Source organism: Prinia subflava, chromosome 7 (assembly GCF_021018805.1).
Source record: "Prinia subflava isolate CZ2003 ecotype Zambia chromosome 7, Cam_Psub_1.2, whole genome shotgun sequence".
Taxonomy (NCBI): Eukaryota; Metazoa; Chordata; class Aves; order Passeriformes; family Cisticolidae; genus Prinia; species Prinia subflava.
The window spans coordinates 9213249-9227434 of NC_086253.1; the positions used below are offsets into that span (position 1 = coordinate 9213249).

Below are 14186 nucleotides of genomic sequence, written 5' to 3' on the forward strand. Positions count from 1 at the left end.
ATTTTCTTGGAATGAGCTGCTGTGCTTCCTACCTGTCCTGCAGCTGAAAGGCTCTAGTATTGTCTGGCACCTGGTAGGAGTAGTAATTAATGGGAAAGGACTGACTCCTCCTCCCTGCTTTCACACACACTACAGAGGATGAAGTAATTTTTGGCTATTGTCTGTTTTGGAAGTGTGTTTGCCCATGGGTTTGCTTTTTTAATACGATGAGTTAAAATGAGCATTGGCAAGATTAAGTAGGACTTGGAAGTTTTATGAAATTGGCAATTTGTCCTGAGTGTTTGAGGGACTGTACAGTGCTTTACTGCTGACTGCCACAGAGACCTGGCTGAGTGTCTCTGTCTTGTGCAAGTGGTTGGAGGCTGCTTTTCACCAAGGCTCACAGCCCATGGAGAGAGCTGAGTGAACAGTCTGGTGAACAGCTGCTTGGTGTTACAGTGATGCATACCACACATTCCTTGGCTTCTAAATGCCTGTGCCCCAAACCTGCTCCAACACATGACTGAGATATGTAATTTCCAGGAGTGAATTTCTCAGTTTTCTCAAGAAAGTAGAAAAGAAATGTGTTGACTTGCTTTTATGTATGCTTTAGTGAAGCCCTACCTACTCATTCATCTCACTTGATGTTTTTTGCAAGGACCCTCAGACTTCTTTCTTCCCTTGCAATCTAGTTCTACCTACCAAAACCAGAAAGAAAGTGTTTCCTGTGAAAGTCAGTCAGCAGTTAGGTGCTCATATGAATAACAGAATCTACAAAGAAATTATTGTATTTTTATATTGGATTTATATCCACATTCATATCCACATGGACATACACTCTTTGCACTGGTTATATAAAGGTCATCACATTTGGTTTTGGGATTTCCAAATGGCTGATAGTTATTTGCAGAAAAAATCCTTTGAGTTAAGCAGCCAGCTCACACGCACACATTTACTTTCTTTGTTTCCATTAAAGTCAAAGGCTTATAGAGCCTCTTAGGAGTTTAAGTAACTCTTGAAAAAGGTTATAAAAGAACAAAGTGGTCCAGATGTACTCTTTATTAGAGAAATATTTGAGGAACCTTTTTGGGTTTTTTTGCCCTGAATGGCAGCAGGGAGGTGTAGGGTTCTGGTGAATTATCAAGCCACATGGTACATAATTGTGCTTGAGACCTGAATGTCCTCTGCTATGTTGTGTTAATATCCTGCTTGCTTATGGTGCATGGAGTGCAAAGGTTGTGTTCCTGTAGACTTGCTGTTCAGGGAGGAGAAGTCAGCTCAAAGAAAAAGCTAAATTTGAAATAATTCCTGGATACATTGTACTCAGGATTTTTTTATACTAATACAATGTTCTCTGACTTTGGCATCTCCTGGGGAGGGGAAATGGGGCAAGACTACAAGTGAGTCACCAGCAGAAACTTTCCTATCTGTCAGGCTGTGTGATTAGTGTTGTAGCCTCCTAGATGGCCTCTGATCCTGAAGCCAGGGTGTGTTCATGTTTCTTTGGCTGAAGAATTCTTGATAGGTGAGATCTGAAGAGATGCAAATGTGGTGGAGTGACACATCAAGTTATGAAGATGCCTCTAACAATGTTGTCTTGAAAAGACTTAAGCAGAACTGGCAGAGACCTAGATGTGACATAAATTGAGAATGACAAAAGAGTGTGGACCAGTGTGTTTTTACTAGAAAGGTTTGTTTACAGCTTGCTGGTTATACCTAATTTATTTACATAGGTATTGTGGTTTGTGGTCCACTCTCTATTATCCTTTTTGTTTGAATCCCACAGCCCTTAGTCAAGATGTCAGAAGTGTATCTGTTGCTTAAGTGAAATGGGAGGATCCTGTTGGATATGACAGGTTATATGTTTGGAAAGTGATGGGGATGAAGTCATTCTGGTTCAAGATCAGCTCTGCTTCTTTGAGTAAAATTGGAAAAAACACATATACAACTCAGAATTGGCTAGAGACATGCAGAAGTCAAACTTATGTCCAGTTTAGGGGCCTGAGTCACAAGGACAGTAATGTGCAAAACCCTTCTGCAGGGTTTTTGATTAGATTTGATACAGGAGTTTTCTAGTATGCTTGGCTCTAGTGAAGTGGAGCACTTCTTCAAGGTCTATCTACCAATTAAATCTTCCTTTTCCTCTGGTATTGAAATTTTATTTCCCTGAAACTGCTGGTTACTGGGGTGGTCTTTTGTCTGATGTTTTAAGTTGTTGTTTTTTTTTTCCCCTGGTGTGATTTATATTTGGACTGACAACTTATAAAATGTTCTGTGGAGTCCTTCTAGTTTTTTGTGTTGTTCATGTAGCCATGTGTCATGGAGCTCATAACTTGTTTGTTTGTTTAGTGATTCTCATTCTAATTTTGCTTGGGGCTATTCTTAATGAATGGAAAGCAAATATCAGAATAGAGCAAAGGGTAAAGATCTGATGACAACCTGTGGAGTTGTGTTACGTTCTGTTAATAATAGACATAGGACTTAGTCTAGGAGAATTTATACTATAATCCAGCAATATAAGCAAATTCTAATTTGTTGGTATATAAAAAGCTCCTTTTGCTTAAAACTGGTTAAAAGTAAAATTAACTTGGTTCATTCTTCTCAAGATACTTTAGGTACCCCTGACACTTCCTGCATAGCTAAGTTTGACGTACAAAATTTGGGGCATAAATAAGAATAAAAGATTTGGACAGCTGTTGAGAATAAGGTGTCTGCTTTCACATTCAGGGGGCATTGGAACTAAATGATCTTTAAGGTCCCTTCCAACCCAAGCCATTCTGTGATTCTAGGACACCACTCTAACTGCCTTAATGTCATAAAACTAACAAAAATTATTAGACAGCTATTGAATTTATATGTATGTTTGTGGTACAGTGTGTGTGTGCTGACCTGAATTTTTTATTTCTTTTCCCAGGAGAATATTTTGTTGACTTCTTTTCATGGCTTGCGCTTAAAACTCTTTTGATTGCTACATTATAAATAGCTTCAGCTAAATATATTTCTAGTGTTTCCAGGTGAAAACCATGCATATTTATGTTGTGCTTTCTTGCAGGGGCTGGTGTTTTTTTCCTCTCTTGTGCTGAAGGGGAGCAGATCAGCTTCCTGTTCGACTGCATCGTCCGCGGCATCTCCCCGACCAAAGGCCCTTTTGGTTTGCGTCCAGTGCTCCCAGGTTAATACAGGAAGTATAGAGTAACCAAGTGAAGTAGGAACTTGTCATGTCTCGCACCCACTGCTGCTGGTGTAAGAACAGCTTGCAGACACCCAGGGTGTGCAGAGTGCAAAGTGGTTTTCATTCTGAAATGTCACTGTACAGATTTATAAGCTGGACGTACCCAGTTGCTCCAACCCTGCTGCTCTGGCTCATTCATATTTCTGGTTATATTGCTAACTCTAGCCCTCTCTTATTTTACACTACTGAAAGATGGCAATTGGAATTGAAAGGAACCCTAACTTTTAAACTTACACATTTAACTTGGATCCATGTCTGCATTGCTGTTTTTATAGTTTAATGGAAAATTAACTTCTGGAGCATTTTGAGTTTATCCAAACCACAATGTTCTAAGTCTTGTCAGCCTTAGAAAACTTTGTCAAGCCTCCATATCACATTTAGGTTTTCCAACTTGAGCTTTTTTCATGATGTGTGAGGATTAAATTCCTTTCCCTATTTCATGGTAAATGCTGCATGTACTCCAATGTTCAAAGAGGAATTTGGATGGCATCATAATAAAGCCTATTGCCTTTTGATTTCAGCAGGTGAAATACAGTATTGAGTCAGAAAGAGTCTGTCAAACAGGACAAATATGTAGAAATTAGATTGCAGAAAATTGCCTGTGACTTGGTGGTGTAGGAATACAGTAGGAATAGGTTGCAAGAATGGTGAAGGATGAGCTGGGATTTGTGGAATACTAAGAGTTTGTGTGTTGGGCAGTTAATAACTGACATGGTTTTATTGCTGTTATAAGATTAAGATAATTGCAGGAAGGAAATGTGATGGAAAAGATTAGATCTTTAGATTATTAGATCATTAGATTACGTGAAGCTTGTGAAAATTAATTATGAAAAATTAGTTATTAGTTATAAAATTAGTAAATGCATTAAACACAAGGCTCAGTTCATGTTGTCTTTCTCATGGTTGTAAGGCAGAAGTAAATTAATCAAGCAGGATAGTAGACAAAAATGTCATTCTTGTGTGATATGTTTGCATTCAATTAACTGGAGTGTTAAAAAAAGAAGCAAACAGAAAAAGCCCAACAACAGAAACATAAAGCAGTGTTTATACTTAAAGATTTGCTATTGAACACTTTTTCCTGCATATCCAAAGCTATATTTGTGCATATATATATATATATATACACACATGTATATACTACCCCTAAAGCTCTCACGTAACAAAAATTTCTGTCCAGAAAAATTAAGCCTACAAACAATTATTCTGTTGTTTTTTTTAAAAATTATTATTTTAATTTTCGCACAATCTTTGAAGATTCATTTTTTAGAAACATGTAGGAGTAAATATGCTTTCCCATGTTAGTTATCACTTCTGGTGTTTGTGGGTTGTTGTGCCACACATCACAATCTCTTCCCTCCTTCAGGAGCTCTGACCTGACTGAGGTGCATGAAGTGGATATGGAACATCTTGGGGAGTATTTGGTGTTTTTCGTAAGAGAAGATCTTTTTCCTGTGGTCTTTTCATTTCTCTTCTCTGCTTGTTTCACTTGCCATTAAAATCCCATCCACTTGATTTCATCTTGTTTCCCTGGGCAGGACAGGAGAAGTCTTTTGTCGAGAATTGTGCTTGCAGACTCCTCTGCCTTTATTTATCCAAGCTACCTAGATCCCACTAACTTTCATTCCTTTGTATTTTACCTTTGTCTCTTCCAGTCTGTTCCCTATGTATACATTCCCTGAAAAAAAAATGTTCTCCTTTATTTATTATCTCAGGCAAAAGCTTGTACAGATCTGTTTAAGACACATGCACATGTACAGTTCTGGTGATTCATCCATAAACTAATTTTCCTTATCAAGTATGTTGTTACACAGAATGTACTGTATTGCTTGAAAAGGTCAAGTCTACCAGCTGCATACCATGTGCCAAGTATTGACATTCACTCAACCTTTGAAAGCATCAGCTTGTAAACAGATTAATTATCTGTACACTTCAGATAACTAGATCAAAACTTCCAGACTGGGGATTCTACTAAGAAACCTCTTGTCTATGTAATGCATATTTACTGCAGTGCAGAATGCTACACAGCCTTAACTGTACTTTATGTATGCAATATTCTGCTTTTGTGCAATTTAAAAGCTTTTAGAGAAACCTTCTCTTCACAGTTTGCTACTTGAATTTGGCATCTTGCCTTTGCCTGTACCTTTCCAATGTAAACATGAAATATACTTGAAGCACTGTGGTATTTTCAAGCAAGGAAAACACACAAAGGGCAGATGTACAGAGAAAGAACGAAATATGATAAAAACAATCACAGTGGCAGTGTTGGACATGAACACCCACAGCACAAATATAATCTATAGATGTTATGCAATCAATGCAGTCAGTCTTTGTAGAAAAGATGAATGAATGAAGCTGGTTTCTTCATGTGCAAAAAGCTCAACAATACTGTTAAAAGGGGTGCTGAAATATTTATGTGTTAGCATGAAGTTAGTAGGAGATGGTAGAGAATGGTTTGAAGAGGACTGAAAAAGGACCAATTTTCTTACTCGCCGTAGTGATTCTTAAACAAATAAATAGCCACTCTCCAAATGGAATTTGTAAACTGGACATACAAGGGATATTTGCTCAAGGACAATATTCATATCATCTTTGCAGAACTGTAGTTTTAAAAACTATTTTTTATTATTATTTTTTACTATTTTATTTTTAAAAATCTTTTTTCCTTAAAAGCATGATGTTCTTATCACATGGATATATGATTGCTGTACGTATTTTATGATGTCATCGAAAAAATATGCAATGAAAATCCAGTTCAGTGGAACTCATAAACTTGACTTACCCTTGCAAGGTATCACAATCTGGTCTAATCTTTCAGCAGACCAGCTTTGAGCAGCAGATGAGACTCTTGAGATCCCCTCCAACCTGAATTATTCTGTGATGCTTTGGAAATGAATCAAATTTCTATTCTCACAATAAAAATACTTCTATTAAGTGTACCTCCAAAGTAAATTGGACAAGAAAAAGAACATTAGGTATTTTATGGTTTATTACTTGTCGTACTTATTTTAGGAATCCAATAATTTTTCAAAATTGTACCAAAAATAGTCCTATTGATAGCTCCATTGGCAGATTGAAGGTTTTGATTTGTTAAAAGTTGTGTGATCAGGGCTCATAAAACTCCCCCAAAGACATAGAAGATGGGAATGTGAAAGTCATGCAGGTATAGGTATCTGTAGATATTTTTAGGAAGTGTAATATTTTAAATAAAGGACTCAAGTGAGTGTTGGCTTTGGATGGCTTGTTTCCCTCAGCTGCTAGTTGGAGAAGAACTGCCATAAATGGCTACTAAGATGATCTGGTTTTTTTCCTTGAAGAGATATTTCGAAAACAGTCTGGAGGATTTTACGTTCTGTCTTGACAGAAGTCTAGATATGGACTTAGTAATGAATTACTGATTGCATGGTTTGTAATCTATACTGAATTGCATGCTTATTATTTGGGAAATGTTTATCAGGTGTGTGTTGAACTCCTTTTTTTCACTGGCAAGTTTCATGTTGAATGCCAAACCTGAACACAGCAAAGGTGCAAGAGCCCATCAGTGTTATCTTTGATCAGTGGGCAGACCAATACTCTCTATATCTGATTGTGACAGTCTAGTCCTGCAGTCTGGAAAGACCCCAGGTGAAATATTAACAGTCTAGATGCCCTCTTTTAATTTTGGAAGCTTTTTCAGGCTGCTTTGTGACTGACTGGAGAGTGTACAGTGCTGCTTGCTGAGAATCCATCTGATGCTTTTTCTTTTTGTTGAAGCTTGATACACCTTTGGCCATTGCAAGACAGCTCTGTGGCTGCCTTCTGCAGTATCTGTACCAAGTGGACCCTCCTCAAACTTTTAGGACATCTTTTCATTCCTCCAGCCATCTTACAAGGTGTGGAGATGTTAGCAAGAAGGTGAGGGTCCAGGCCTGATTAACAAATGTGCCTACAGTTACACAGGAAGAAAGAGAAGAGAGATCTTCAGCCTAACTTATTTAATTTTTTTTAACAAAGTAATTAACCAGTGTTACATTTTAAAGGTGCATATACTCAATTAGATAGCTGCTGACTGAACTGGATACAATACATTTATTCCTGACAGGTGCTTATTGAACAACCCTGGAGCTTTGAATTACTGTGACACTTTATTCATATGTTACCAAAGTATTCAAAATCTCCCACGATGAGCAGCTGATGTGGCTTTAATGAATACCCACCAACGTAATGTAAAAATAAAATCTCCAGCAGAGGCATTTTTAGTCCAGCTAAATTTGATGTAATCCTTCCCCTTTGCCCCAAAGCAGTGTTTAAGAAGATTTCGATGACTGCCTCACATGAAAAATAGTTTTCCTCATAGCAAGGGACCCATGTTTGATTGGAAAATGATAAAAATTTTTATTAATTGAAGGACCTGAGTGAATCACAGGACAGGATACATTTGTTAAGAGTTTGGGAAATGAAGGTACTGATTGTTCTTGGAGCTGCTTTCGGATGTTGTGTGGGCAGAAGCTGTCGGAACTTCCTTCGACAGCTGTCTCAGTACCGGTCATGCTGCTTCTGTCCCCTTGAGTTACTAATGTGGTAAATTGCCACACACTTACTTAGAGGTTATGTATTGGGCATGCAAAAGGTAGAGGATGATGCCAACAAATCCAACTTTGTAGCATTATGGCCTAAAAAACTTGCTAAAAAAAAAGTGCTCTTATTACAACAGCACTCATAGGAGGTCATAGGTTATGCACTTCAGTAAGGACTGGTCCTTGAAAAGTGGCTGCCAGTGACTTCAGTCCATAGTCTGATCCTGTAGGAAAACATCCTGATTCCAGCTTGGTCACCTGGAACCAAAAATACTGGTATAAGAATCTGTTACTCTGGGGAGTAGTATTGTGTGTTTTCCATAGAATTCTGGCTTATTAGCCGAAAAGATTAAAGATGAAACAAACATGTGAGTAAGACTGATAGACAATTACCTAAATCTTAGACTCTGTATATGTTTGTCAGGTTTTGAAGTTATTTCTCTGGGTATTTCCTAGAACTTGCTTAGGAAGGTTCTTCTGCTCAATCTTCCACAAAACTGGGCAATGAGAGCTTGCAGCACATAACTATGAATCCATGTTTTTATACACATGTTCTATCCATAGGCAATTCTTAAGGGGAAGTTTAACAAAAATTATCAGTTCTTTGGACAGACAGTATGCCTAGAGGTTTCGTGTTGTTGGGTGAAACCTGATATGTCCTGTAGCTGTGCAGCTGGTAGGGAATTTGGCTTCTGGAAGCAATTGAACATATGAAGTGCAAACTTTCTGACTTCAACTTCCCTCCTACCTTATCTTGTGTTTTATTATAAGCCAATTTTGTGAGATCAGTTGTTTGACCAGGTGTTTTTTTTTTTTTTTTTTTTAATTGTATCTTCTGTCTGTGAGAGTGGCATAATTTAGTTAAAAAACTAGTTGCTGTGTAGGTGCCCTAGTAATGTTCTGAAAATCTACTTTTCTCAAGTAATCGTATTCTGAGGAAAGCAAAAGGACTTTTCCTACTGACAGTTCTTCGGTGTGGGAAGGGTTAGTGTCTGTTTGCATCTTGTTTTGACCAATTTGCTGATCTGTTATGACAACTTTATACTCAAAGTGCTTGTAGAACATCTTCCTTGGACCTTTTTTGGACATAGGGCATTTAACTAGATACAGCAGAGTAATTGGAGCAGAGGACATTAAAAAATAGCAGCTTGTAATGCTGTATGCTACTGAGCAGATCCTTTGCATGGACCTGTCTGGGTTGCATCATAGGTGCTGGTGGCCAAATGTTGTTTTCCTTTGGCAGAGGTCCATATGGAAGCATTGGGGGTTTTGAGTAAGCAGTTGCACAGGTTTGAACTAGTCAATGCCTAGTGTGAGCTGTCTTGGAGTGTAAATAGAAATGGACACCTAACAAAATAATCCACATCAAACTGTCCTATTTTCTGTTCTTAAGTTTGAGGTGTGCCAAGCACTGTCTGAACTGGAGGAGACAGAGGTCACAGACCCTGTTTGTCATGGGCACTGTTGCCTTGTCCCTGTTAGAACACCCTTGAGTTCCAATGTATGTTGTAGATGGATTGTGTATATCTTGGTTTTTCTTCTCACCTTACCCAGATTGCAGACTGCCAAAGATGGAAACCCCTCAGCATGGGGAAGAAAGTTAGAAAGTTCAGCGTTGTCATGTCTGTTCCTACCTAGGACAGGTCAGAAAGGGAATATGGTTAGGGAGGAGATATGTGGCAGTTTGTTTCTTGGGGCAGTTGATAATGTAGGGAGCTCCAATGGAGCTTCAGCTGACCTGGCAGTGCTCCTTCCCCTGGTTATGAGCTTGCTTTGACTGCTGTGTTGACAATATCAATCCCAAGTCTTTTAAAACTAAAAGACCTGGGGTGAAAATGAAACTTTTCTTTTGTCTTTCCAACTAATTTTTGTCTGACTAACTCAATCACAACAATGTACAGCCTTTTTTGTCCTTTTTCTCCCTCTTATTAAATGATTCAGTGTTTCTGTGGTGTGCTTCCACTACCCACTTGATCAGATACACAAGAGCAGCAGTTGTGAGGAAGCTAATTTTTTTTGCTGTCATTGATTATTTTTTCTGTGTATTAATAAGAATTGCTGAAGTTTCTCATGATGAACAAGTTAGCAAACCATATCCTCTGCAATTGCTGAACACGACACACTCATCAGTGCTATTTTAAGTAATCCATAGGATTTCTCTTTGGATAATGGTTATGATTATTTCCAACATCTGGTTTTATTGTCATACCTACTGTAAATGAAAATAATTAGAGGAAATTAGCCTGTTTTACTGATGAGACTTCTTCCACATTCTGTTTTACTTTTGGTCTTTCTACTTTTTTTTTTTTTTTGGAATATAATAAGCCCCCTTCAGTGAAATAATCTCAGCTGGAATGGCAAACTCACTAAAATGTATGGGGAAAATCCATGACAGTACATTTTAGAAGTGGTTTATATCGTCCTAACTTGTCTTGTATTAATGTGAAGACAAAGAGCCAGCAGGTTGCTTATTTTATCTCTGACATCTCAACTTAATGACCTTCTGATTATCCAACTTGAAAGCAAAGTCTTTGTAAATAGATGACCAGGATTGGAAGGTGTCAGTTTAATCACTGTGATTCTGATTTTATGATGTAGCTTTCTAAATTTCTAGGATGAAAAGTTTGGTCTTTGTGAATGTTAAAATTCCCACTGAATACAGGACAGATTTTATGTGGGTCAAATTAGCTTTCAAGTCCTTTAGACTTGCTGGATGCTAATTATTTCTGTAGCTATTGACTTTGGTGCTGTGCTCTTCAGTGTTCTGTCCCTGGTGGTAACTGTAACAGACATTGGGTATAATCTCTGAAAATCTTTGACACTTTTAATTTTAACTTACTATGTAGAATATGTCCAGGATGTACTTGAAGTCAGATTGTCCCATACATTTTTCCAATCAGCATTTCAAGCATAAGAATGTCTTTTTCTCTTTCCTTCTTTTTTTGTTTAGTTTCTGTGTTACCTCCTTTATTTATTTATTTATTTATTCTGCGTTTCTTTTTAAAGATCCAAGTACAAACCCAGCCTATTCAGAAGAAAGATTGGCTCATGAAGCTTTGCAATTAGAAAAACGCTTGAGCTTGCTGTCCCATACAAGTCGCCAAGGTAGTGGAGGTAAGAAATACCTTTAGTTAAATAAAAAATACATTTTGTTCCATCTCGCCCAGGGTTTAAAAGTTATATGGCCTGTGTTATGAGATGTGGAGCTTACAAGAAAAAGAATAGAGAAATGGTCAAGACATTCGATTTGTTCTGTTTCTTGTGAGGCATTTCTTTAACAGCATTGTCTGAAGTCCTTTGATGTAAATTGGGGATTTTCAACTCAGCAGACTGAGTTTTGAATCAGACACTGTTAACTCAGGAAGACCATTTAGGATGCTGAATGCTACTGAATTTTTCCATGTAAAACTTAAAAAGAACTGTCTGTATCAAATCTGATATCTGCTTAAATACCTTAGTGCAGCCTGTGGTATGGGCTCACTTGCATGGTTCACACATCAGGCTTACAGCAGATTTTTGCAGTAAAATGTAGAATTCCTGTGCTTTCCTCTCCTATCTGTACATCTGTACATCTGTGCCTTTTCTGGAGTTGTTAGTGTATCAAAGTAGAATTGGAGTCTAGCATTGGGTTGTAAAAAGGCCTGTGCCCTGAATTGCCATTTGAACTGTTTAATATTCAAAGTTAGATCATCCAAACACGTGCTTTGCTCTTGACTCTAAAGCCTACAAGCCTAACAAATGTCCCTGTGAAGATCCTCAGGAGTTTAATTATGTGCTTATATACGTATCCATGGCTGCTTTGGCCTGGACACTGCTGGATAATGTGGTTTGTGACTGAATTCCAGTGAGACTTCCTGAGGTTTTTCTTAATTAGCACATAACTACTACACTTGACTGAATGGATAGAAAATAAATGAGACTTGATAGATAAACATGCCTTTTTAATTCAGTCCCTCTGGTCAGAAATCATGCCCCAGCTTTATATACAGTTTCTGCCTTTGTTTTCACATTGGTTTTATTAGGAAAGAAAAAACAGCATTGAGGACTCTGTGTGTGCTACAAGAAAGTGGTTTTGTATTTGTTTGTTTGTGTGATGTTTGTGTTTTTTCCTTGTGCCCATTCAAGCCAATATTTAATATTTTTCATTCATATTCTGTCTTTGATGGTAGTATTTACCTGTTAAAGTGATGTTCTTGCAACTATCATTCAGGGAAAAAATCTTGCAATATAGACATAAATGAATCACAGAAGATATTTTTGTATATAGATACGTAAACATTTTTATAACAGTATTATTTTTATTTTTATTTGTACAGCGATGTATGATTGTATTTTGGTACAGCAACCTAGCTAACTGTATGGAAGTAAAATATGTTTGAAAAAGAGAGAACTTGGTGCATAAATTTGAAAAATTTAGCCTTGAATGCATTATGTTCCACAGTGTGGTAAGGTTATGGCAAGGTAACATATCATAACATTTTATTTTTCCTGTGGGGCTATGAGTTATTGCAGGAATTCTGGCTTTCTGACAGCAGTTGCACTTACAGAAAGCAGATGGAATCTCAGGGCCCTTCCTGTTTTACATACTTGCCATGTTTGAGTCTGTTGATTGTGTTTTAAACATGGTTAATGTGTTTCCTTCTTTTCTAGGAGACGATAGGAGTATTTCAAGCTCATCTTCAGACACCAGCCACTCGGACGTCAGTGTTGGGAGCAGGCTGACAGTGTGGCCTGAGCAATCTTCAGCCAGCACCTCTCAGGAGAGCCATGGGCTGGCAGCTGCAAAGGGCATTCACCTGGGAGAAGACAAGGCCCTTCCAGAAGGGGCACGTGGCGCTGCCAAACCCCCTCCGAAGCCGCTCCGATCCAGGCAGCTGCAGGAAATAGGGCGCCAGAGTTCTTCTGACAGTGGAATAGCTACTGGTAGTCACTCTTCCTACTCCGGGAGCTTCTCTTCCTATGCTGGGAGCTTAGACATTTGCCATGGTGATGAGTTTGGATCCTTGCTAAGCTTGCCGTTGAACTTCCCTTCAGATCAGAGTCTATGTACTTGTCCTCACAGTGAGTCCCAGAGAGGAGTGGGATCAGAGTATCAGGTTCCCAGCTCCCTCAGACACGTTTATGATATACCCAGGAGTGTGTTGCAGGCAGCTTCTAAAGAAGCACAGCTGAAGAGTGCAGACTCTACGCTACCCAAGGACCAGGCCCTGCCTGCCCAGGGTGCCAGGGACCCAAAACCGCTACTACCACACGTGGAGGCACGGAGGGGACCTGAGCACAGCCAGCACAGAGGGAGGCCTTCGTCCTTACTCACAGAAAGCAGCAAGGACTCAAGTGATGAGACATATGTGGATTTTGTTTCAAGGTGGTCAGACACAAAACCACAAGGACAGGTGGCAGACTCCAAAAGTAGTGAGCTGTCACCACCTGGTGGGGCCTCAGCTGACCCCTGTGACACGTGTAGCCCCCACCTTGGGATGACAAGAGCTCTTTTTTCATCTTGTCCAATCTGTGGTGGACTAAAGGTAAATACTTAACACTGAGCGGATGCTAATGAACCTTTGTTAATATAAAATGATTAATTTAAAGCTATGTAAGCTGTAGGTCATAAGTAATGTTTCCTTTATGCTCTGAACAGGTAATAACTTGTTGTGTTTTTTATGCTGAAATGGAGAGGCTTAGCACATGGCTTCCTCAAAATCTTACCTAGTCAAGGAAACACAATCATTACTTTTAAATTGGCCAGGTTTGGGTACATGTAAGTGAACTAGAAAAGTTTTGCAGGAGGTGGATTTGTCAAATAATGGCAAGCAAGCATGAAAGACACTGACCTGTCTTGCTGTTGGTATTTACAAAGAAAGAAGGGAGGTCAAATAGTGTGTGCTGTTTTTAAGGAGATCTGAGTGCATACTTTTATTTTATTGATGTTTTCCTTTTCTTTGTCACTGTAGTTTGGACATGCCTTGCACGAGAACCCAAGTTAGACCTGGTTCTCACAGGGAAATACAAAATAGTCAAGTCAGCATGGCAATCCAGTAATGTGACTGGCCACAGGTACTTTAAAGCAGGTACACAAAAACTCACTAGCAGTCTACAAACAGGACAGTTTATTTGCAGGAAAATTTATTTTTGATCACCAGTCACATAGAGACTTAATACCTAAACTGTGGAGGTTCACTTGCCTTTCCAAACACATTTGCCAGTATCTGTTACTGAGACTTTGATATTCTTATAAATTCTTTTTGGACCTGCTACATTCTTGGCTTTTTATGGCTGTAAGCTTTATACAGTAATTATACATTGCTTGAAAATGTATCTGATTTTATCCATACTGGAGGAGATTTTTTTTTTTGTGAATGTGTTTGCTAAACTAGAAGGTAAAGCTACTTGTATTAGTGAGCTGTTGAAAGGCTGGGAAGGTT

General features: G+C 38.5%; 1 protein-coding gene across 1 annotated transcript in view; it reads left to right on the forward strand.

Annotated features, from left to right (window-relative positions):
- Positions 1 to 14186, forward strand: part of DOK7 (docking protein 7) — a 60056-nt gene that overhangs the window by 11004 nt on the left and 34866 nt on the right. Inside the window, 3 exon segments of the mRNA XM_063401548.1 lie at positions 3032 to 3151; positions 10771 to 10878; positions 12415 to 13289. Coding sequence (XP_063257618.1) covers positions 3032 to 3151; positions 10771 to 10878; positions 12415 to 13289 — 1103 coding nt within the window.